This window comes from Melospiza georgiana, chromosome 3 (genome assembly GCF_028018845.1).
Source record: "Melospiza georgiana isolate bMelGeo1 chromosome 3, bMelGeo1.pri, whole genome shotgun sequence".
Lineage (NCBI taxonomy): Eukaryota > Metazoa > Chordata > Aves > Passeriformes > Passerellidae > Melospiza > Melospiza georgiana.
In genome coordinates, this window is record NC_080432.1 from 111,814,159 (window position 1) to 111,836,591 (window position 22,433).

Below are 22,433 nucleotides of genomic sequence, written 5' to 3' on the forward strand. Positions count from 1 at the left end.
TCTGACCTAGATATCAGCAGTGGCTTGAAGTTAAAAGTCTCAGACTGTTGGAGAGTTGCATTTGATTTTTTTGTAAGCAGGACTATCTTGTTCTATGCAAGGTTATTTTTTTAAAAAGGTTTCTCAAAATAACTCCAGTTCACATTCTTTTAGGGGAAAAAAAATGTATTTCTGCTGAAACAAGAGTTTATTGTGGCAAAATGAGCAGACACATCAAAGCTAGAAAAGCTTGTGCATGAACTTCAATGAAGAGAATACTATTTTAAGGAGAAGTTTTCTGGGAATGTGGGAACGTACTTAGAACTCAGGCAGGCTTATAGAGAATGTTCTGAAGCCATTATCACACCACTGGTGTTTGGCTAGTTTGGCTGGCATTAAGGCCATTTTCAGCAATCTAATGAAGGCAAGTCATACATCCATTTGCATGAAAATAACTTTAATAAGTTTCCCTTACAAAACATTAGGAATGCTACAATATTACTGGTTTTGCTTCTGAAAGCTTGCATTTATGATCCTGGCTTTGAACACAAATGCAAAAGTAATCATAGTAATTTTCTTAATTCAGAATAAAAAGGGTCATTTTTCATTCAGTAATTTTCAGCTTTTCATTCCGAACAGAAATCTTTCCTTGTTGAAAGACAATAAAATAATGTTTCTCTCCAGCCAGTGCACTAAGATTCTGAAACTAAGGCCAAGAAGTAAATGTTGCTAAATGGAAGAAGAAATATTTGTTCATTCCACTGAGTCACTAGTGTTGGATGGTCTGTGAGCAAACAAAAGTTGTTAAAATTGAATTTGTTTTAAATATTCAGTAAGGGCTCATCTGGATCATAGTTCCACAGTGCTTCATGCTGATCTTCTCAATGCACCCAGAAAAACAAAATTATACCGGTTTCATGGCTGAAGAGCCTTACCATTGAGAAAAACCCTGTCTTCCCTTAGGTGAAAAATTATTCAGATTCAAAGTTGTGTTTAGCCTCTAACCTGAATTCCTTTACTACCAAAAAATTTCATATGGGGTTTTCTTAACTCAAGTTGGCAGCGATAGCAGAGGGATCTCATCAGGTTGCTCAGCAGGTGGCATGTTGTACTGAAGCTATTGCTGTCTTAAGTATTCTCTTTTGTGGAAACATCTGAGAGATTTGCCCAAGGTCTGAAATTCTGGGCAAGAGCAAGTATTTTTTCCCATACAGCTTGTAGCACATTCTAATCCTGCTTCATCTTCAGCATCAATACAGCAGGACTTATCAGAAAGTGAACATTAATGAGCTCAGAAGCATTTATTAAAAAATGACCAGCAGTCATCCAGTTTTTGGCAGCTTCATTCTTTGCATTCTTACCAGTTTTCAAAAGTAATTTTCACTGGCAACTTCCCACCAGAAGGAATGACACATATCACAGTCATCAGAACAAGAGACTCTTCTGCCTATAGAAAATTTTTAACACTGAATGTATTGCTACTGACACTTTGAGAGTAGACAGCAAAAATTCTGTGTAAAATGTTAGCAATTTTGTCTGCCTTGGCAGCTCTATTAGCTGATTTCTAGGAAAAAAATGACATGATAGATGAAAATGTACATATACAAAATTCCAGGTGAATGTCACGTTTTCTTATCATCATTTTCAAGCTTAACTGAAAATAATGTCTTCCTTAATATTCCAGAAATGGCCAATGGCCCTTTACAATTAGGCTATGTTTGTAACCTCACCTTCTCTGCACAACAGCTCTTTGAGATAAATTGCTTTAATCTGCCTTGAATGGAAACACAATCAGAAACAGGCATAATATTATTTTATTTACTATTTACTTCAAAGCATCTTAGATGATACTTAGCAGATTTGTAAAACAGGCAGGCCATGTCATAATAAGAACAACTTAATTTTCACTGCTTTTACTATACAGAAAAATGGCCTTTTCTTAACTTGATTTAATTCATTATTGAGTCACTGGGCCATGAGTTGGTGACCATGATCTCCCCTCACTGGAATTACCATCTAATCAATCAGAGATGATTCAGCACAGTTCCTGAGTTGATTTTCCTTGTACCCCTAAATTCCGCATTCTTTGTGTCCATTATGAGTGATAAATTCTTCTCCCCCGATCTTGTTAACCTCTCCCTAGGTCTGAGCTAGTCCCCAGACAATAGTACTTTTCTCTTATCTCAAGTTGCCATTGTGGTGTTTTGATAACAGTCCCAGTTCCAGGTTTCCAGAGAGGCCTGTTCAAGGGCGCTTCGGTGGTCACAGCTTTCCTTGGCATCCCCCCACTCAGGCAGGAGCGCTTTTCCCATGGGCTGTGAGGGGATCTCTGCATCCCCATGGACTGCATGGATTCCAGGGGGACAGTTTGGTTCACCATGGTCCTCAGAGGAATGGCTTGCAGAGGAATCTCAGCTCCAATGCTTGGAGCACCTCCTCCCCTTCTTTTTCCTTGGTGTCACCATGTTGTTTTCCCTCATGTGTCCTCATTTCCTCCTCTTCTCTGACGGGGAGAAAATCTGCTCCCCACAGGTACCATTGCCAACAAGCTTCACCAGTTCAAAGATTCTTGCAGGATCCCACAGCAGCAAGAGTTTGATCTCATCTAAGTTCCATGTTGGGGATAATAAATGTGATAAATAAATGTGTATGGAAAATTATTAAAAAGTAAATCATACTGAGAAGTAAAACACAGTAAAAGAAGGGAAGATCTTAACTGTCCAAATAGAAGGGTGGGCTCTCAACCAGCAACTACCCTTCAGAAAAGGTTCTGGACCTTTATAGGTTCTAATATTCTCAGAAACAATTTCTGAATAGTCAATTAAATGGACCATCTCTGTGCTCAGTAACAATTATGAAAGTAAAGAGCAAATCCTTACAAGGTAAGGGGAGAAAGTGTCATGATGCATAAATATTAATTGATAAGGCTCCATTACTTCTCATTAATTTTGTCATTTTATTCTCAAAAAGACTAGTGATAAGGTTAAAAGAAAAGAAGATAGAAGGATGATGGAAGAAATGGAATTTTTCCAGATTACTTTCAAGTTTTCTGATGTGGAAAAGGGATGTTTGAAGAGTGACAGGTCTACAACATCAGGAGAGACATAAGAAAGCAAACAGACATTAATTATTTGCCTTCTAATGGAAAAATTTGTGTACATCATGTAACAAAGGAGATAAAAATTAAGAGAGAGAAGAGGTAGATGATAAATATGTCATACATGAGCAGTGGAATAATGCAGCACAATGCAGATGTTGACATAGGTTTATAAAGTGGTCAGACATGTTCACATAGGAATATCTCTTAAGGACTGTCTCTTAATCTCTGTCTCAAGATGTCCTTTGCTGCGGGTCATGGGATGATGAATGTCACATAATGTTGCATTAAAACTTTCCTTTCTTGTGAGATGTGCACTGTCAGAGACAGGATAATGGTATCCCTTAACTGGATGCAGCCTTCCTTCCTTGTGGTCCGTTTTGTTCCTGGATTTCAAGGACTACACCAGGAAAAGCAAAAACGTCTCCACAGATTTCCAGCCCAGGGGAGCTGCTCAGACCCCTCAGTTGCACTTCTGTATTCATAGGACTTATTCAAAGTTCTATGGGAATGCTCTTGAGATTTGTACAGATTCATGGGGAGTGGGTTTTCTGCATTTACCATCACAGAACCTGGGCAAGGAGTCTGCTGTGGACCAGCAGGAACACATTCAAAGTTGAGTATGAAAATCTTTAGGGATAGGCATCATTTCTACTATCTATTTCTTGATTAAATGTGTTGCAGTCTGGTTGTCACACAAATCTTGACCTACTAGTGAACTCACTCTGACAAATGTCTGTTGTTATCAAAACGCAAAAGAATTGCTGGAAGTTAATGTCCCTTGCAAAGTCCAGATTTTCCAGTCTTTGGGCCAGATCATTTGTCATTGAGTACCTAGCCAAACGCAAACTTCTGTAGAGTGCCTGTATTGCAGTTCTTGACAACTTCCACATTTGGAAGTTGTCGCTTGCTCAGTGGGGTGGGTTCACCCTGGCCAACACATAACCCCCAGCCGAGTTACTCACTCACCTGCAGAGTGATGGGGTAAATGGAAAGACAAAAACAAGAAAACAAACTGGTGTGTTGAAATAAAGACAGTTTAATAAATTAAGAGAATCAAAGGACAAAACCAAATTATGCAGAAGCAATCATTTATCCCCTACAGACCCATGCCCAGCCAGTCTCCAAGCAGCAGCGACTTAGGAAAGATGAGCCCCCAGGTTTCACTGCTGAGCACAGTCCCTTAGAGTATGGGAGCAGTTCAGGTCAGCTGTCCTGACTGAGTCCCTTCCCACCTTCTTGCCCACTCCCAGCCTGCTCAGAGTGAGAAAACATAAAACCTTATGCTGTGCAAGCACTGCTTGCAGTAGATAAACACTGAGGCCTTAACACTGTTTCAGTTTCAAATCCACAATACAGCACCACACCTTCTGCTTTGCAGAAAATTAACTCTTTCCAATACAGCTAGCTGGAATAAATGTTGAGAGCCTGATGCTCTCTTACGCCTCTTTTCACCTCTTTTATCTTTGCTGCTCATAATAGTGCAAAATTGGAAACATTCCCAGTGTAGTAAAAGAGAAAAATGGTATGTGCTTCTGCTACCCTGTACTGTTGCAGGGTAGAAGACATAGTCACTGTGCTGGGCCACAGGTCAGTTCTTTGAAGCAAAAATATTCCATTTCAGGAATTCATGCCACGTAAGCTTAAAGGGAGTATAGCTTTGCCTGCCTGAAGGAAGGGTTCTGAGTTTCTCTGGTGAATTGGTAAGACATGTCAGAAAAGTTCTTTTTCACATCTCATAAAGCAAAGCATGTGCGATACTGCCTCACCAGCCACAACTCACGCTGGGAGATCACTGCTTTTCATTGACAGGTCAGAGCACAGCTGTGCATCCTGAGAGCCTCTGTGAACGTTGAGTGTTAATTTCTTCTGGGACAATGGGAAGGGAAATTTTGATTTTTTTTTTTTGGCATCAGATTGGCTGCAATAAATTGTGTTAGGGGGCTTTTTCACAGGGTCTCTGGTGTGCATTGACAAAGCTCTGCTGTTGCACTATGACAGGTGGTAGTAATGTGCTGAGGTTACACTCTTGTCTTCAGACAAGGCTGCATTTCCTGGCAGGCAGGAGACCACAGTGACTGCAGAGCAAAGTATTCGTTGAAATTATGATGAATGAGGGATGAAGGTTGTTAATAGCTTGGGTAGTAAGAGGATGATGCCTTTTCTCCAGGATACTTAACCTTCATGAAATAGGACATAATACTATTTCAGGCACTGCCTGCAAGTGTTTAAGAGTGAGAGTGCACATTAGTGGCCATCCCCTGGCAGGTGGTGACGTAGGAGGAAGGAGTGATTAATGTACTTTTTGTGATCCTGTGTGATTTATGCTCGTGATTCATAGATGAATTCATGGTTCTAGTGCTCTTTTCATCTTACTGAATCACACTGTCATAGCTATATATACAAAAATATTTGATAAATAGCAAATAGAGTGCTAAAGGAGCTTCAAAAATCTGACTTTCTTGTCTTCCCTAAAATTTGAGATTTATAGAGTCCTGTTTTAAATGGATTAGCTTGCCTGTTTGGGGCATAGCTGCACCACTGTGGAGATAAAGGTGACCCTTAGATAAAGTGGACAAATATATCAATATCTTTCTTGCTGTTGCATATATTATATACTTTTTTAAGCCATGTCAACTATTTGTAATGTATCTTTCACTTATAACTTCTATTTGTACAGCTTCAAGTATTCTTTGATTATTAAAATCACTCCATATTTATTTTTTTCTGGTTTTAGCATTTATTACAGATAATTCCACTGTGCATGAGCTTGTCTTTAACAGTAACAATGTAATGAATACCATATATAGGTAGTGTGCTGTACAGTACTGCTTTTTACAATAAAAAACTTAACCTTCCCTAAAACATCTGAAGCTGCATGGTTTTTTCTCTGCACAAGTGATGCTGCCACAGCCACTACCTGTGGAGCTGAACAATTGCAGCAGCAGAAAATCTTACCATAGAAACACACGAGCTATGAATCACTCCATTCCTCCACCACTGCAATTTCCAGTCTCACAGAAAGTGCAGGAACACAGGAAGCACATAAATGATACCTTGGCACAAACACTGCTTTAGATAGTACTAGAAGACATAGAATGATATCACACACAGAAAATACGCTTAAGGGTAGGTAGCCATATGAGTTACAGGAATTTCTGACAGAAATTATCTTGTGCACTGTAAAGTCTTGGAGGACGCAGGCCAACAACTGCAACACAAACTGTTCTTACTTTGCTTTCTCCACAATTATCATGCAGATTCAATCCCAATGGAAATATCCTCTGTTCAGCTGCATTAGCACAGAGGATAACCCTCTGCCAGAGATCCCCATCCCACAAACATCATTGTGAGATAATTTTTACTTCAGCTTAACAAATGAAAATATGATTAATATTAACATATTTTAAAATGGTTCAGTTACCCTTCTCTTTACACCTTTAAAAAGAAATCATAGTGCAGGTGCAATAGAAAAGGGAGATTATAAAGGAATTTTCTCATCATGTTATAGAAGATAGTAGTTAACTCCAGTGTTGATCTTATGTTTGAAATAATTCAGCAGAAAATAATAAACACAAGTGTTTATAATCAACTGTGGTTTATATCAGTTCTAGTCAAAGACCTCTTAAAGAGCTTATCTCACAGATGATACAATGTCAAACTGAATTATTTATATTAGTGGTTATGATACTCCACTACTACTTTGATCATATATAAAATGTTCTAAGTGAATGTTTACAAAGTTAGGATTTCACACATTTAATTTAAAACATTTTAAAAGAAAGCAAATAATAAACTTTATTTGGTTGATGATATTATTTAATTTACTGCTTTTCTACCGCTGAATGCCCATCAATTTAGTACAGAAGTTATATATGGCAGAGTATACAGTTCAATGGTAGCTGTGCCTCAGTAGAACTTCCCACCTCCTAGCACCCTTTTCTTCAATATCCAATACACAACAAAATGCAATTATTAACTCTGCAGACAAATCTAATATTTCTTATTTTGATTTTGGAGTAATTTTATTTGTATTGCATCCTGATTTGTCACATAACAGTATATTTCGTAATATTAACTTTTCAGAATTACATGACCTTGAGTAAAGCAAGAACTTTTTTTCTTTTTGCAAAGAGAAGAAGTACATGCACCAAAAAAATCAGCTCTTTTACCAGCTTCTATAGCTCCTAAGTGGTTTCATGGAGATCTATCATTGTCTGCATTAAAGCATCTGCCAGGATAATGATCCTCATGAAACCAGTCTACTGGTTCAGGCAAGCTGAACATTCACACCGTGGTCTGACCCCGCCACACGTTAAACAATGTTGTGCTGGAATCTCAGTTACAGGTGGGAGTTTCAGGACAAGCATTCTTTGATGTGAAAGTTACTCAGATGTGGTAGGACCTTGACTCCAGGGAACTACCTTCCAGTTCTGAATGTCTTAAAAAGGCTGTAGAAAACCTCTGCACATCAGAAAATGGAATCAGCTAACAAAGAAAATATTTTCATCTTTGAGTTGTGTAATTCATTTGGATAGCACAGATGACACTTGTATTTTTAAATTTTTGCACTTGTAAAATAAGAATGCTACGTAACCTGATATTCTATCAAGTTTTCAGGATTCTAGGGAAATTTATGGTACAGGTCTGAATTAATTTTTGGACTGCAGGCCCTGCTTTAGATTAGCCTTTAAGTATCCAAGTGTCTTGGAAATTTTCTGGGAGCATTTTTCACCTTCTCTTTAGAAATTAGGAATATTGAAGCCAGCAGTGGAAACATGAAAGTGTCTGTTGTTCTGAACCAGAAATAATCAGTATAACCAGAATAATTGGTATAATCTGCTCCTACCTTTGAAGAGGCATGTAACAGAAACTGGGAGAACTGATGTTTAGCTTGTACTCTGGGTTTACTTTTTGTGAATAAATCTTTAATATTAAAGCAAAGCAGTACCAAAGTAGAGAATGGAATTCCAGTTCACCTTCTCTCAACTGAGAATTTAAATTAAATTTCTAATTTTAATTATGCCTATTTGTGTTACAGTGTGTGAAAAGCTCTGATTTTCAAGATCACCTGTTTTCAGTAGTGCTGTCACAATTCGGTCAAGTGAACCCAAAGCTTGGGAAAAACCCAAGCACCTACTGTAATTGCTAAATCATTCTGCAACCACAGATTGTTTCTATCACAGCCTGAGGTGCTAGTTGCCCTTATTAGCTGTAATGTGCATTTCACTTATAGGGACATTGATATCAATGGATAGGAAGGAAGAGAAGGAAGGAATTTCTTCATTAATATTTCAGCCAATATGGCTTTGCAATGTATTTGTTAGAAATTGACTAAAGGAAGTAAACACGAAGGGTTAAAATTAATTCTTTCCTCTTGCTCCATTAGAGCTCTGTCTTCTTTTTTAAAATCCTTTATTTTATTTTTTTTAATAGGGCGTTCTTACTTCCTTTATGTGGTAACTTCAAAACAAATGTGACCACAAGGCATCACAGTTCATCCTCTGCTTGTTTCTATGGATACATAGCAGACATCCCTACAGAGTAAAATAAAGAGATTTTGGTTGCAGAAAAGGCACAACTATGGTAGTTTTCATGAAGATAGAATGAGTAGCAATATCTATACATGTTAGCAAACTGAAAAAAGCACTATTTTCCTTGAAGACTTAGCAGCCAGAGTGAAACATCCCATCATGTGTTCACTGCAGGTGGTAGCAGTGCTAATTAGAATAAAGTCAAATATGTCTAAATCTACTTCCATGATCTCTTCATTTTGCTATGTAGACACAGACACATTGCAACTTTATGGCAAAAATATGGATACACTTTTCAAATCACCATCCTTGCTACTGAATCAGAAGTGTTTTTGTCAGAAGAGTACAGCATGTATTAGAGGTTGAAGCACCACTCACTCCACCCAGCAGTGAAAAGCAGTATCTTTTCTGAATATATATCTCTGAATGTATATCTATCTTTTCTGAATACATATCTCTGAATGTAAAATATTCAGACACTAGAATGAGACAGTGTAATATCAGATTGTTACCAGCAATTGCTCCAGTATTTTCATTTTACATGGACAGATCATACTGATGCACACTGGAAAATAAAAAGTTTTCAGAAGGTGTAAAGAAACTCATTTATCTTTAAAAGTCAATATTGACACAGGCCCTGCCCTGGTGAATCCTAATTATAGACACTCTATATCCAGAAAATAGCATGAAATCTTTTCTCTGCTTTATTGACAAAACTACTCTAAAATCCTCTATGATTAAATGCAGATCATTACATATGCTTTCTTGATTCGGGTTATTTTAGTTATTGATTTATAATTTCAAGTGTCTTATTTAAAAGAACTGCTCATTTCCATTCCCCAAAAATTTGCAAGGTTAGATAGCCAATAAAGCCAGACTGACAGAATAACTTCCTGTTATTTTTCTATATAAGTGTAAAGAAATGGGTCAGCATCATGGTATCAAGAGAAACTGAGTTGTTTCTCTGAAGGGAATGTGGAAGTGAAGAACAGTACTGCTAATGATGTCATGATGCAACTGTTTCCCTCTATTGTATATTCTCCTGTCATTTACTTTTTCAAGATAATGATTTAGCTTTTGCTGCAAGTAAGTCAGATGACCTGACTCATCTGACCTCTTGCGTACAAGCTAGAGAGAGACTAATCCCATAGCACTTAAAGACAGGTCTGTTTGAGAAAATGGTACACAAATGGCCTTTGTAACATTTATAAAGATCAGCTGCGAATCAGACTTCCTCTGTGGCACTTTGGATCAGTTTCACAGTGTCACCAACTGTGCTAATCCTCAGCAATGGGACAACTGTAACAGCTACAGTTCTTGAACATTTCAAAAATACCAACACTCAGTTTTATAGTATTTGATTTTTACAGTTTTTAGGGCATTTTATATCCTTCCTAAGTCATAGCCATCATCCGGAATGTGTGAAATTCAGAGCTGAGGCAGCAATCAAAGTAAAAGGTCAACCTACAAGATGGAACAACCCAAGCTATTCATAGAAAGTGTATTGTAACAAAATTGAAAGCACACAGTGATGGCTAACTTTTCACTTCAGACAATATTTTGTAGTTCTAGTACTCAGTACTTCTTTTGTCCTTCTCATGTTCAATTAGTTGTGTAAGCTTAAGCAATTACTCTTTGTAAAAGCTTCATGCACTCTCCTATACATTACCTTTCATTTTAGTAGGAGGAAACTGACAGAGCGGTCAAGGTTTGGTCCTTCATACACACTTACTTTTCCAGCTGCTTTTTACTTTCAGTTTTTTGTGACCTACCTTTGATGCCATTTAAATAAATAACTTAGATTGAATTTATTGTAGAAATTTGGTTACAGCCATGGGCAAATGGAATCTATGAAGTTGTCCTTAACCTCCTACACTTTAGTTAAAGTATAAACAAGAGTCCTATGATGCAGGAATTTCTCACTCCTTTTGAGAGCTGGTGGTACTCCAGACAAAGGATGAACAAGAAAACAGCATTGAGGCTTTCTTTTCCTCTTTTATTCCCAACACAAGAAGAAAATATCTGAACTACACAGGGAAGAAAGTGAATCTCAAAGAGATAAGAGAGACAGACAGGGGAAAGATACCCAGGAGCTTTAAGAGATGGGGTTTTTTTTGTTGTTGTTTTTTGGGAACTAAAGAAAAATGCTATACTGTTTTTGTGGGAAGTCTTTCTACTACACTCAGCACAGGTTACAGTGCCCGATGCACTGGTTGCAGGCCAATTTTTACTAGTCTTGTTCTAAGTAACACAAAGGTCTAGGGTGTTTAGGGTTTTTTTCTTTCTCTGGATTACAGCGTCACACATTCCATGCTTACAGTGTAATTAGGTAGATCTGCAGTAATGAAACGCCACTGTTGGGCTGAGATAAGATTTAACTCTAGACTTTATGTACCAGTACATGTGAGGTGATTCCTGAAAACCAATGTTCTTCAAACATGACCTACCAATTCAGCCACGTTGTGTGACTGATGATGTGCTAGTCTGAAGGTTGTAAAAAGCTATTTGGGAAATGTCCAGAGTTTTATTTAAAACTCTAGGACTTATCTGTATTAGAGTTAAAGCCCTGGACAGTCTAAGAAACTACAGATTGAAAAGGCTCAGAGATTTCAATTACCTTCTGAGGCAAAGAAATCACCTTGGTCATTGGCAAGGAAACTTACATTATCTAGTTTACACTATCCAAAGAATTTTGGCTAATCTACCATCTTTTGTAAGCAATAAATCTGTAGAATATATGGCAAATGCAATTGCTTGTGTCATTCATATATCACCTCAATCAATATAATATAATAGAATAAGGTCTAGATTATAGAAATAGAAGTTAATGGAAATTAACTGAGCCTACAACATTGCTAGGATTTCATGTCTTAGAGGCTGTAGTTTGGTATGCTGCATAGATAGTAATAAATTTCATTTGAGGTTGAAAAAAGTAGGTTTTTTGAAAAAACATTATATATAATAAATATTTTGAAAAATATTTTCTGTTGACAAATGACTTTTAGTTGTAGCTCAAATACTCTTTCAAAACATGTGTAAAAGTCCAGGCAGTGTTCTGCAGTGCTATTTTTAGTGATTAGATAAGTGGTGCATTTCTAATATGTTAACTATCATGACATGTACAAGTATATTTTCTAATGTACATTAGTATATGTTATTATGGAATCAAATATTCTGTGATGCACAGTCAGAAGAAAGAAGGGGTTACATTTCACTGGCCCCTGGGCAAACACAGATGCTAGTCTGCAAATGCCTACTAGGTTGAAACATGATTTATGTGGAGGAATATTATCTTCCCCTTCCTTAACTTAAAGAATCAGGAGGGGAAAAAAAGCTCCTAAAGCCCATGGGTAGACAACTAATAGGATTTAAATATTAAAAACTATGTAAAAGATTTACAGGCAAAGTGGAAAGATACAACTTTCTCATAAGGGCTAGAATATTGTTGTGAAAGTATGACTCCTAGTCATTCCCTACCATGGAAAAGCACAATCCATGGGGACTTGCTCTTTCTAAGTTGTGGCTCTTGATCCACCTTGTGGCTCTCTTAGCTGTTCAGAGAAAAAGCCAAGAACATGCCCAGTTTTGTGTTTTCATTAAGAAATGAAAAAGCAATGTACAAATGTTCTTTTGGCACTTACTGAGAAAAATTAGTTGAAGATTTAATGTGGAAAAATGAACCATCGAAGGAAGATTCTATTCAGGTTTTCCTCTATGAAGTTCATTCCTTTAGAATTTCTCTCCTGTGGTGTTTTTAGGATAACTAGAAAAAGGAATATCCAAAGTGAATAGTAATGGTTTTGTCAGCTCAGAGCAGCTGTGGTTTACCTGGTCACTTGCAATGTCAACTTTTCATAGAGCCTTTAGTAATTGCTGTTTTCTTTCATAGCTTAGAATATATTATATATGTTTATAAACATGAATTCTAATCTGTAAATATTACACTGTGTTATGTGCATATGGAAAAAATATCTCCATTTTGTTGAGCTAGAAACAGAAATCTCAGAGGCTGGGTTGAAACTAGGACATGAGGAGGTACCTAGGATTGAAGAGAAGGCTCTAAATTTGAATTACTAGGGGGTATAAGGAATTAGTTGAACAGGGAAGATTACCATAGGAAGGTGATGATGCCCTGCAAATTCAAAGCTTAACTTGCCCTTTTATGTCAGCTCTTAAGAGATTTGTGTCTTCCAGCCTTGTACATAGACCAGGCTTAAAAGAAAGTGCTGATGATCAAGCCCTTGTGATTCAAAATGTTTTTAAAACAGAAAAGGTAATGGTGCTAAATAGACATGAAAGAGGTGCTGAGCCACTGATTATTAAAGTTGCAAACTGCTAGAACTAATGACAACATCATCAAGAATTGGTTATGGAACATTCTTTCTGTAAGTTGAATTCAGAATGGAATAGCTTTCATCTATGGAAGTTCACAATAATAAATACATAAATAAAAAACCTCCTTTAGAAACAGGAAAAGAAATTAGTAAGAAACTGATAAAGAGAGAAAAGCATAATGACCGCCTAGATTTGCACTATAGTTTTTTCCTCTTTCCAAGGTAGACAGTTCTGGATTTAGAATATAGCCATCATAGTTCAAAGTTATTTTGTTGTGTGCTTAAAGTAAATGCTGTTGTTTTACAAACTTTTAAAGATTTTGCCCTGCAATTTTGTTGCCCGTCTCCTCATGATTACTCTAGGAAACTACAGCTGGTCTGTAATGAGGCTGAAACCTTGGAAAATACTGTCATGTAGTTCTGCAACCTATAAATTAATCTAAAATTGAAGTACTTAGTGGTTTTGTGCTTAAAGATGTTTTAAATTTCTAATAGAAATTAATAATTGTATACAATGCAAGTTTAGTGGAAGCAGGGCAACAAGCAGTATGGTGCAGGCCAATGTTCAGTGTCACTGCTTTGGATATGGTGTTCTCAAGTCCTACTGCAAATAGTAGATATATGGAAGCAAATGCTGTTTAGAGCCCTAGGGACTGCTGAGAGCAATTGGAAATCTTCTGTCATGAGGAATTATGATAGATTTTTGAAGGACAAACAGAATTTAGGCTGCATATGATTTCAGTAAGATGTGGAGATCTGTCTTCAACTTCATGCTGCTGAAAATATTTATATGCTTCCCTGGACGTGTTTCATATAGTCCAAATATTTTATTTATCAAAACCATAGCCTTTCAGCTTTAAAAAAAGTCATGTTTATAAATACATTTATCATATGTCAACATCTATTGACTATTTTTCGCATAAACACAAGGAAGGACAAAATGTAAATTTAACTGAAAAGACTGAGACTGGGGAAAGGAGTAATGTCAGAGCTAATTACAGCCCTTGCACTGGATCCAGCCTGACAGATCATTATTTCTCTTCCTAGATGTGGGCAGGGAATGGATTTCTGCCCAGATAGATTGGTTTTACCAAGCGTTACTTGCTGTTCTTTTTCTGAGGAATCCTTAACCATCTGTCATTAAGTGTTACACGTGTAGAAGTGCTTGATACCACAATTGTGCATCTTCTTGTGGCAGGAATGGGCATAACTGACATCTTACCAGGCAGAACTTTTGATGCATCATACATTTTAATGGATTTGTATCCTTCATGGGATGGTTATGGAATCCTGCATGTTGACCAATTGAGTGGAAAATGGAGTCTAAAGAGTGCTTATTAAAGACCCCAGAATAGGCTTCATGATCCTGAAAAGTTAGTGCTGTGTTAGTAAGTTCAAGTAGTAAATTGCAAAATAAATTACAGCCATTCTGAACTCCTGAAAATAATGGCATTTTTGAAGGTCTGAAATAGATAATCTGCCAATAAGCAAGACTTTCTCTTCCTTCATCATTTCCTTAAATCAAATTCTGTCCTTCTTAAATCACAGCTAAATCAAACTGCAGGAAACTTTCTACAGTTTAGATATTGTTTAAAGAGTGTGTTCTTGCTCAAGGAAACACATATGCTTAATGGTAAGATAGAGCAGATGCTCATTTCTCTCTGACTGGTATGGATAAACCTTTATTTGGGTCCTACAAATTAATTTGCTGCTAGAGTTGAATCATTTTGTACACAATGGTCTTTTTTTCCTGTGTTGACAAAGGAAAGCAAAGTGTTGGAACCTTTTTGCCCCTCGTGTTCTTCTTTTGAAGTGGGATTTTAACCTTTCCACTCCAATATTTGAATCTAAATCAAATAATTCAGAAGCATCATTTAAAAGTAAGGGCCTGTTTAGTCTGTGATAGAACCTGTATAACTCTAAGTCTGTCCCAAAGAAAATTTTAAGCCAAATAGTTCCTTCATGAGTACCCCCAGCCAATCTCAAAACATTTCCTGATGAGTTTTCTAAACCAACTTAATTCACACATTATTTGGCCTTGGTTTAAAGAGAGCCTTCATATAAAGAAAAGCAGTTTAGCAAATTGTGCTGGGTTGAGCATGGCTGGGTACCAGGTGCCCACCAGAGCTGCTCTATCCTCCTTAGCTGAACAAGGGAGAGAAGATATAATGAAAGGCTCATGGATCAGGCTGTCATGGGCAAAACAGGCTTAACCTGGAGAAAAAAATAATTTATTGCCAATCTAAACAGAGTAGGGCAAAGAGAAAATAAAACCAAATCTTAAATCACCTTCCTTTCACCCCTTCTTTTTTTCTGGCCTCAACTTCATTCCCAAGTTCTCTGCCTCCACCCACACAGTGGCACAGGGCAGTGGGGAATGTGGGTTGCAGTCATTTCATCACAAGTGTCTGCTGCTCCCTCCTCCTCAATGTGAGGGCTCCTCACTCTTCTCCTGCTCCAGTGTGGGATTCCTCCTGCAGGAAAGAGTCTTTTATGAACTTCTTCAGTGTGGGAAGGCCTATGGGCTGCAGTACTTCAGAACTGCTCCAGTGTGTGTCCCAGGGCACAGGGACACAAGTCCTGGCAGCAAACCTGTTTGAGCATGGCTCCTCTCTCCACGGGGCCATGGCCCTGCCAGGATCCTGCTCCAGCACAGGCTGCTGCCAGGGCTTTCTTTCTACTTAACAACATTGTCCCAGAGGCACTGCAATGGCTGCTGATGGACTTGGCCTTGGCCAGGGGCAGGTCCATCTCACAGCCACCTGGCATTGGCTCTGTTGAACATGAGGGAAGCTTTGGCAGCTTCCCACAGAAGCCACCCCTGTAGGTCCCTGCCACTGCCAAAATCTGATCACACAGACCCAATACAAAAATACTCTCAGTGAAAGGCAAAGCAAATTAAAGTGAACTGACAGAACTTGCAGAATAATGCTCCCAGGCAGAGGGGAAAATGATTCAAAACAGTAAAGATAACAAAATCATTCAGAGCTAGACAAGATACCGTAATTGAGGAAACCTGAGTGAAAAGTACTAAAGCAGCATGAAACCTGAATTGATTTTGGGAGCTGTATAATAGAAGGAAAGATTGGCAGATATATCAAATACTAAAACACACCTGCTGTGCACAAGGAAGAAACACCTCCTTTATATATTGTCCTTTGATATTTTTTAAGATTATTGATGAGATAAGGTTATCCTTCTGGCTGCAGAGAGCTTTTGTGGATTTGTCTGTTACACAAAGCTTTCAAAGGGAGATTGTAATTGCCTTTACATTATGCTGGTGTTTTCTGGAAAGCAATTTAATGAATCTTTGCATGAAACATAATTCAACTTAAGGCTTAAACCAAAAATGTATGATGGCCCTTTCATTTTCCAGTAATTTAAAACAAAAGAGTGCTACAAAAACATAATAGTAACAATTTAAATATAAACTGAAGTACATCTACTACTTATTGACTGAAGGAGTGGTTCCCTCCAACTTCCATAGCTTTGTTACAGATAATATAATGAAGGCACTAAAAGAATCCATGTCATTAAATATTGAACCCATTGTGACACACACTGCAACCACAGAATCATGGAATGCTTTGTGTTAGAAGGGACCTTAAAATCATTATTAATGGGTGTTGAGTGTGCTTCCTTTCAGGGAACCCCTCTTGCATAAAACTACATAAAGGGCATTTGCTCTCATTGTACTCCCACTTTAGAAATGGAAAAAGCACAGAAATATGGAAAATTATATCCTGCTTTGGGCAAACAAAACACTGCCAGTAGAGTACAGATGATGGCTGTGACACACTGTGAAAAGGGATTATAAACTTTCCTTTCAAAAACAGAATTGATTTAAGTCAAAAGCAGGGGTTTAACTGTGACTTGATTACTAATGTAACACAATCCAGTCTCCTCTGTATTGTGCTATATTTTAAATAAATAAATTACCATAACCTGGGTTGGTATCCCAAAGCTGTCAATATTATAGAAAACTTTGATTTCATTGAATCAGATCACTGATGTAGCATTGATTCAAGGAGAGAAATTGTATTACTGAATTACCAATACCGTGTCATATCATGCAAATATTTCTTGGTGACTTTCTTTCCAATCTAATCTCTAAACCAAAGATCAGAGGAATATAACATGGGAAATGGTAATACAAAATATGTCCCTTACCATTTCAGAGGACTTTAAGAATGTCAGGGAATAGTTCATTTTCCCTCCACATTTTTTCCCCTCCATTTTTTTTCCCTGTATCATAATCCTGGAGGCATGAGGTGATGGTGCTCTAGAAACACCCCTCTTGTCTTTTTCACTCCTTTTCATCACTATTTCTATCTTTTCTCCCATTTGCTTTCACTGTTTGTGTCTTTCTTATTTCATATGATTCTGAATAGTTAGGGGTTGTTTGGGGTTTTTTTCTCTATTGACTCCTGGAGTTTGTCAGTGCTCTCATGTAAAATCTGGAGGGATTTTTTGTGTGTAACATATACCATGGCTGCGTGATTTTCTTTTGACGGCTTATAAATCTGCATCCACGTTAGTAGGTAATGTAGTTCAATGGGCACAGATTTTCAGGTCAAGTCAATTAGTGCTGAGGACCCAATATTCCCATTATTCATGTTTCAAGAAGCTTTGACTCACACTAGACCTGGTCTGGGTCTGAATGCCAAGTCCATACAGCTGAAGCAACCTGACCTGTAAGACAATCTTCTGGTGCAGGTTAATCCAAACAAATTAGTTCATGTACTCTAGAGACACAATGTGGAACAAGGCATTTCAACAGGGGCCAAACAGGAGATTTTCTGCAAAACCATGCTCTGGATCTGAAATCAAACACTAATATAACATATTAGTCATATAACACATTTCCACAGAACACTCCAAATTTGTTTCTTGTTCTGCAGCTTCAAAATTCTGGTATTTTCTTCAGCTTATATATGTAATTACCCAATAAGTTTTTCTTGGAGACATTCACAGGTGTACAACACCGACAAAAGATATTACTGTTCTGATTTTCTGCCCTTTTTCATTTGCTTCTTGCATTTATAAAGGGTAGCGGGCCATCATAATTGTGAAATCTACCTGGGAGAAGTTCTTGGCCATTTGAGCAGTATGTGTTTCTTGCACCTGAGATTAATTCAGTAGAATATGGGAGATCTTGTCCAGTTACAGCGTGCTTTGAAAAAGAATAAGTTATCTGGGGCTTTGTATACTATTTTTGTGAAATGGATGTGATTATTTTCTTTCTCTGTGGTTAGCTTGAAAGTTATACTTTCAAGTTTTATATTATTTTGTAGAACTTTTTAAAAACTGTTTTCTTTGCCTTATCAGGAATCACTATTTTTTGTTATTAGAATCTTACAGCACCAATGGTGAAATGTCATAACATTGCTCATTTTGAAAAACATAAACTACTCACCATTTGTTATGAAACCTGATATTTTTAATCTTCTCCACAATACCAAAAGTAAGACTATAAAAAGTAATGGCAAATGTTTTCATATACAGGTCATTAAAAGAATGTATGAATTTTTTTTTCTTTAAAGGTGCAGACTAAAGTATGTGTCTTATGGCAGTCAGCAGCGATGATCCACCTTTTCTTCTATAAAAAACTGAATACATTTGATAACTAAAAATCATCACCCACAATTTTAGATTTCCAGGAATAATTCAGTTTATTAATGCTTTTTTAATTAGCTGAACTATGTAATGTTGATATTAAAATCCTGAAAGCAGGATTCTCAGTACTGCACAAATACCAGTAGCTCATTTAGATTCCTCTCATGCAGTCTGCAGCAGATCTATAAATAGAATAGGCTACACACAGGAATTTATTATTGCAGCTGATAGCAATTTTCTTTTGCAAAGGTGTCTGGAGGCATTATTCATGAGGTTCATTCTGGTAGACGCTCAAGCTGAGATCCTCACTCCCCAGCTCTGCGGGTGGTCAGTTTAGGAACACACTAATCAACTGCTCTGAGCAAGGACTGTCACAAGACTTACTTATTTCCCTCTTTTAAAAAATACAGGAGGTCTTTCAGATCCAGATTATTTTCTTTAACCTGATTGCGCGGCTATTATAAGCAGATAATGAATTTTTACAAATCACATGTATTTGAAATTTTATCAGTGCTCATCCTAATGATTACGCTATTATTGGAAAACCACCATGAGTGTGATTTGATACAACATGCACCATGTCTTCTGCATTTATACCCAAAGGCACATGTGACCTTTTCCAGTAAAAGGCAGATATGTTTCTGTTCAATACTGAGGATGCACGTGAATACTAAACAACCATATGAATTGACCTATCTAGCTGTCATCTATGTTCAGCCATAATATAAGGGGAAAATCAAATAAGACCTTTTGTGAAATTATATTTATGATAAGTCATAGATGGGAATGTCTTGCACTCTTTTGTTATCCTATCTGCTTTGGTTTTCCTACCATAGTTGTCGTTGTGCTATCTTTGAGTACTATAAAAAAATTGGTACAACCAGAATATGCACATTTCTAAATGTCGGTTTTGTCTGGTTACAGCTTGTTTTTATCCTTGCCTATTCTAATATTCTTTCTATGACTGAGAATATAACTTATATTATAGCAGAGATTTACCTGCTTATTCTGTTTCAAGTTCAACATAATCCCTATTGCAGGTGTTCATATTTCAGGATTTTCTGCATCCTACCGTATACATACAAGCTGTATGTAGTAACTGAATATACAAATGATGTTTCCATTTGAAAAATAAACTAGTAACTTTCATTTTTTGTTCTCACGTTTTCATTTTTTTAGACATAATAGAAGACCTGTTCTTCTGTAGCAGTTATTTTGACTACGCTATGAAAGATGCAGCACAAACAACTAGTGAGACATTAGAAAAGTCACATCTCTCACCAGCAAAAGAAATAAAAATAAAAATTTAAAATTAAACCCAAAAGAAACTGTCATCTCCAGTTCTAGTAAGGCGTTCTGGCATGTCTAATGCCAGGAACACTAGCAAAAGCAGAGATCTATTACAACTATAAGTCTGATGTCACAGATTTTCTCTAAGTGTAAATCCTATTCTGCTTGTTTTAAATGCATTTTGGTACTTACACTTTTTTTGTTTGTTTGTTGTAATTTAAATTTGTCAGCGATGAAGAAAATTGGTATTGTGAATGCCCTAAACTCTACACTGGAAAACTCTGCCAGTTTGCAACTTGTGATGAAAATCCATGTGGAAGTGGTGCTACATGTTTTCCAAAGTCCAGGCGAGATGCTGTTTGCTTGTGTCCATATGGAAGGTCTGGCATCCTCTGCAGTGATGGTAAGAAACGTTTTCTTCGTGCATTGGTCATAGTTTCTATCATTCATAGAAGCCGTGGTAAGAAACGTCTCAAAGGTTTTGAAGGTAAAACACTGAAAGTCACAACCTCCCCAAAAACACAGCCCAGAGCCCAGTCACACACAAAGAATGGCTAAGCTGATCACCCTTCCCATGTGTGGCTTCATTAAAGTTCCAGCCAGAGAAAGGCAGACAGAGGGATCAAAGAAGCTGAGAGTTTACTCAGAGAAGCTGGGAAATACCTGGTAGCATTTGATGTTTTAGTAAATCACCTGGAGAAAAACTGAGAGATTCAAGTGAGAGCTCCTTTGGAGAAATTGATTTCTGCTGCAGTTTGGTTTTTCATCTGCTTACAGAAGCATTACTTTGTACATTTTGCTATTAAAGCAGTGTAAAAATAATACTTTCTGGATTGTAAAAATACCACCACATACCATAATGTGACTAATTGTTCAGGTCAAAAAGAAGGACAATTTAAAATTTACTAAGTGCTTTGCTGTGAAACAGGAGACAGGATAAAGTGAAAATAATAAAGCAAAGGAAATAGGTCATTTTGATTAACATTGTCAAAGGAAGGGCTTTTATTCCTTGAGCATTGATTATAATGATTGTTCTAGGTCAGGAATTCCTGTGTGTGAACATCCAAGGAATTCTTTCCTCTAACAGTGAATGCAGCAAGAAGTAATGATTGAAAAACCTACATATAGAAAATAATCACTGATTCTGAGCTTATTTAGTGGTGCACATGAAGTGCCTTTTCAAATAAGTATTAAACAATGATCAGGTTGGTTTTTGTCATATCATATACATATTTAAATCTTATTTAAAATTTTTTTTCCAAAATTTTCAGTAGATGAACATTTATGTTTTATCTGCTTTCATCTAACCATGATACTTGATAGCAAATAGTAAAAGTGAATATATGAAATATGTATGATAATTTCCTGATAACCTTTCCTAGTTTACAGTAGAAATACACGGGGACTTCATTTGCTGCATCTCTAGTCATCCAAGCTGCATTTCTTTGTTCCTTCTCAATTCCTCATTCTTTAAAATGAGGCTCCAGAGCTGATTCAAGGTGCTATATTCAAGGTCTGATAATGCCACTGCTTTATACAGTGGTGCCTGACATTTTTCTGTCTTACTCTCTGCCCTTACTTAACCCATCTCTGTTTTGTTTCCCATTCTGTTTTCTTTCATGTGTACACTGACATATTCATGAAAGTGCTTATTAAAATTTCCAACACCTCTTCCTTTGAAAGCTGATGGTGAGGTCAGAGCCCATTGTCCTGTATTTAAGGCAAGGACTGTTTCTGTAATCTGCCCCAATTTACATCTGTCAACACTGAGTATCATCTCATGTTTTTTCCCTGTAGCTGTTCAATGAGGCTCTTCTGCAGATCTTTGTATTTAATTGTCTCTAAACTGCGAGACTACATAAAAATTGAGAGCCTAAATTGAGTGAAACTACAGAAATTCATTAGTTTGATTGGTCTACAAAACTAGAGTCTTTGAAAGCACAGAAAGGTAAAACTGTCTGGACCATCACTATAAACAAGCAAAATGGGAAAGAACACTCAGCTTTGCAGGACATAAATCTAAGGTAATCAGCTGACAACATAAGAAACTAATTTTTGAATATGAAAAATTATTTTATTGAACCATATCTTGACAATTTAGAAGGAATAGAAATAACCTGAGCACAGGCAGAAGTCTTAAAATGAGTTGCAAGAGGCCCCTTTATCACATTTCCTGAAACTAAGAAGGGAGAAAGAGAGCCACAATGCAGTGGAGGCTGGATGTATCCTTATGGCTAGCCCCAGCAGCACCAAAGCCATACTTCTGGGAGATATTTGAAGATAATGATAGATTGCCTAATTAAAATGATAGAACAATTTAAATTATTTTAGAAGCAGAAGGCAAACTTAATTGTTTACTATGACAAAATGTGTATCCCAGATAATAAATTTAATAGAAAGAAATGATCCATAAAAATTAAGGCATAGAAGTGCAGATTTTAAATTAATCATCTTTTGTTTAAGATACACAATAATATTGTCTCTACTATTCAGATTGCAACCTAATGCTTGACACTTTATGTCTGAAACACTAAAGAAAAGCTTTTTATCAAAATGTTTATCAAATAATAGTTGGTTTTCATC

At 36.9% G+C, this 22,433-nt stretch overlaps 1 protein-coding gene across 1 annotated transcript in view; it reads left to right on the plus strand.

Moving 5' to 3' along the window:
- The window catches only part of EYS (eyes shut homolog), a 701,217-nt gene that overhangs the window by 630,699 nt on the left and 48,085 nt on the right, over positions 1-22,433 (plus strand). The window contains exon 42 of the mRNA XM_058021581.1: positions 20,081-20,253. Within this exon, the coding sequence (XP_057877564.1) occupies positions 20,081-20,253 (173 nt within the window). The remainder of the gene's footprint in view (positions 1-20,080; positions 20,254-22,433) is intronic.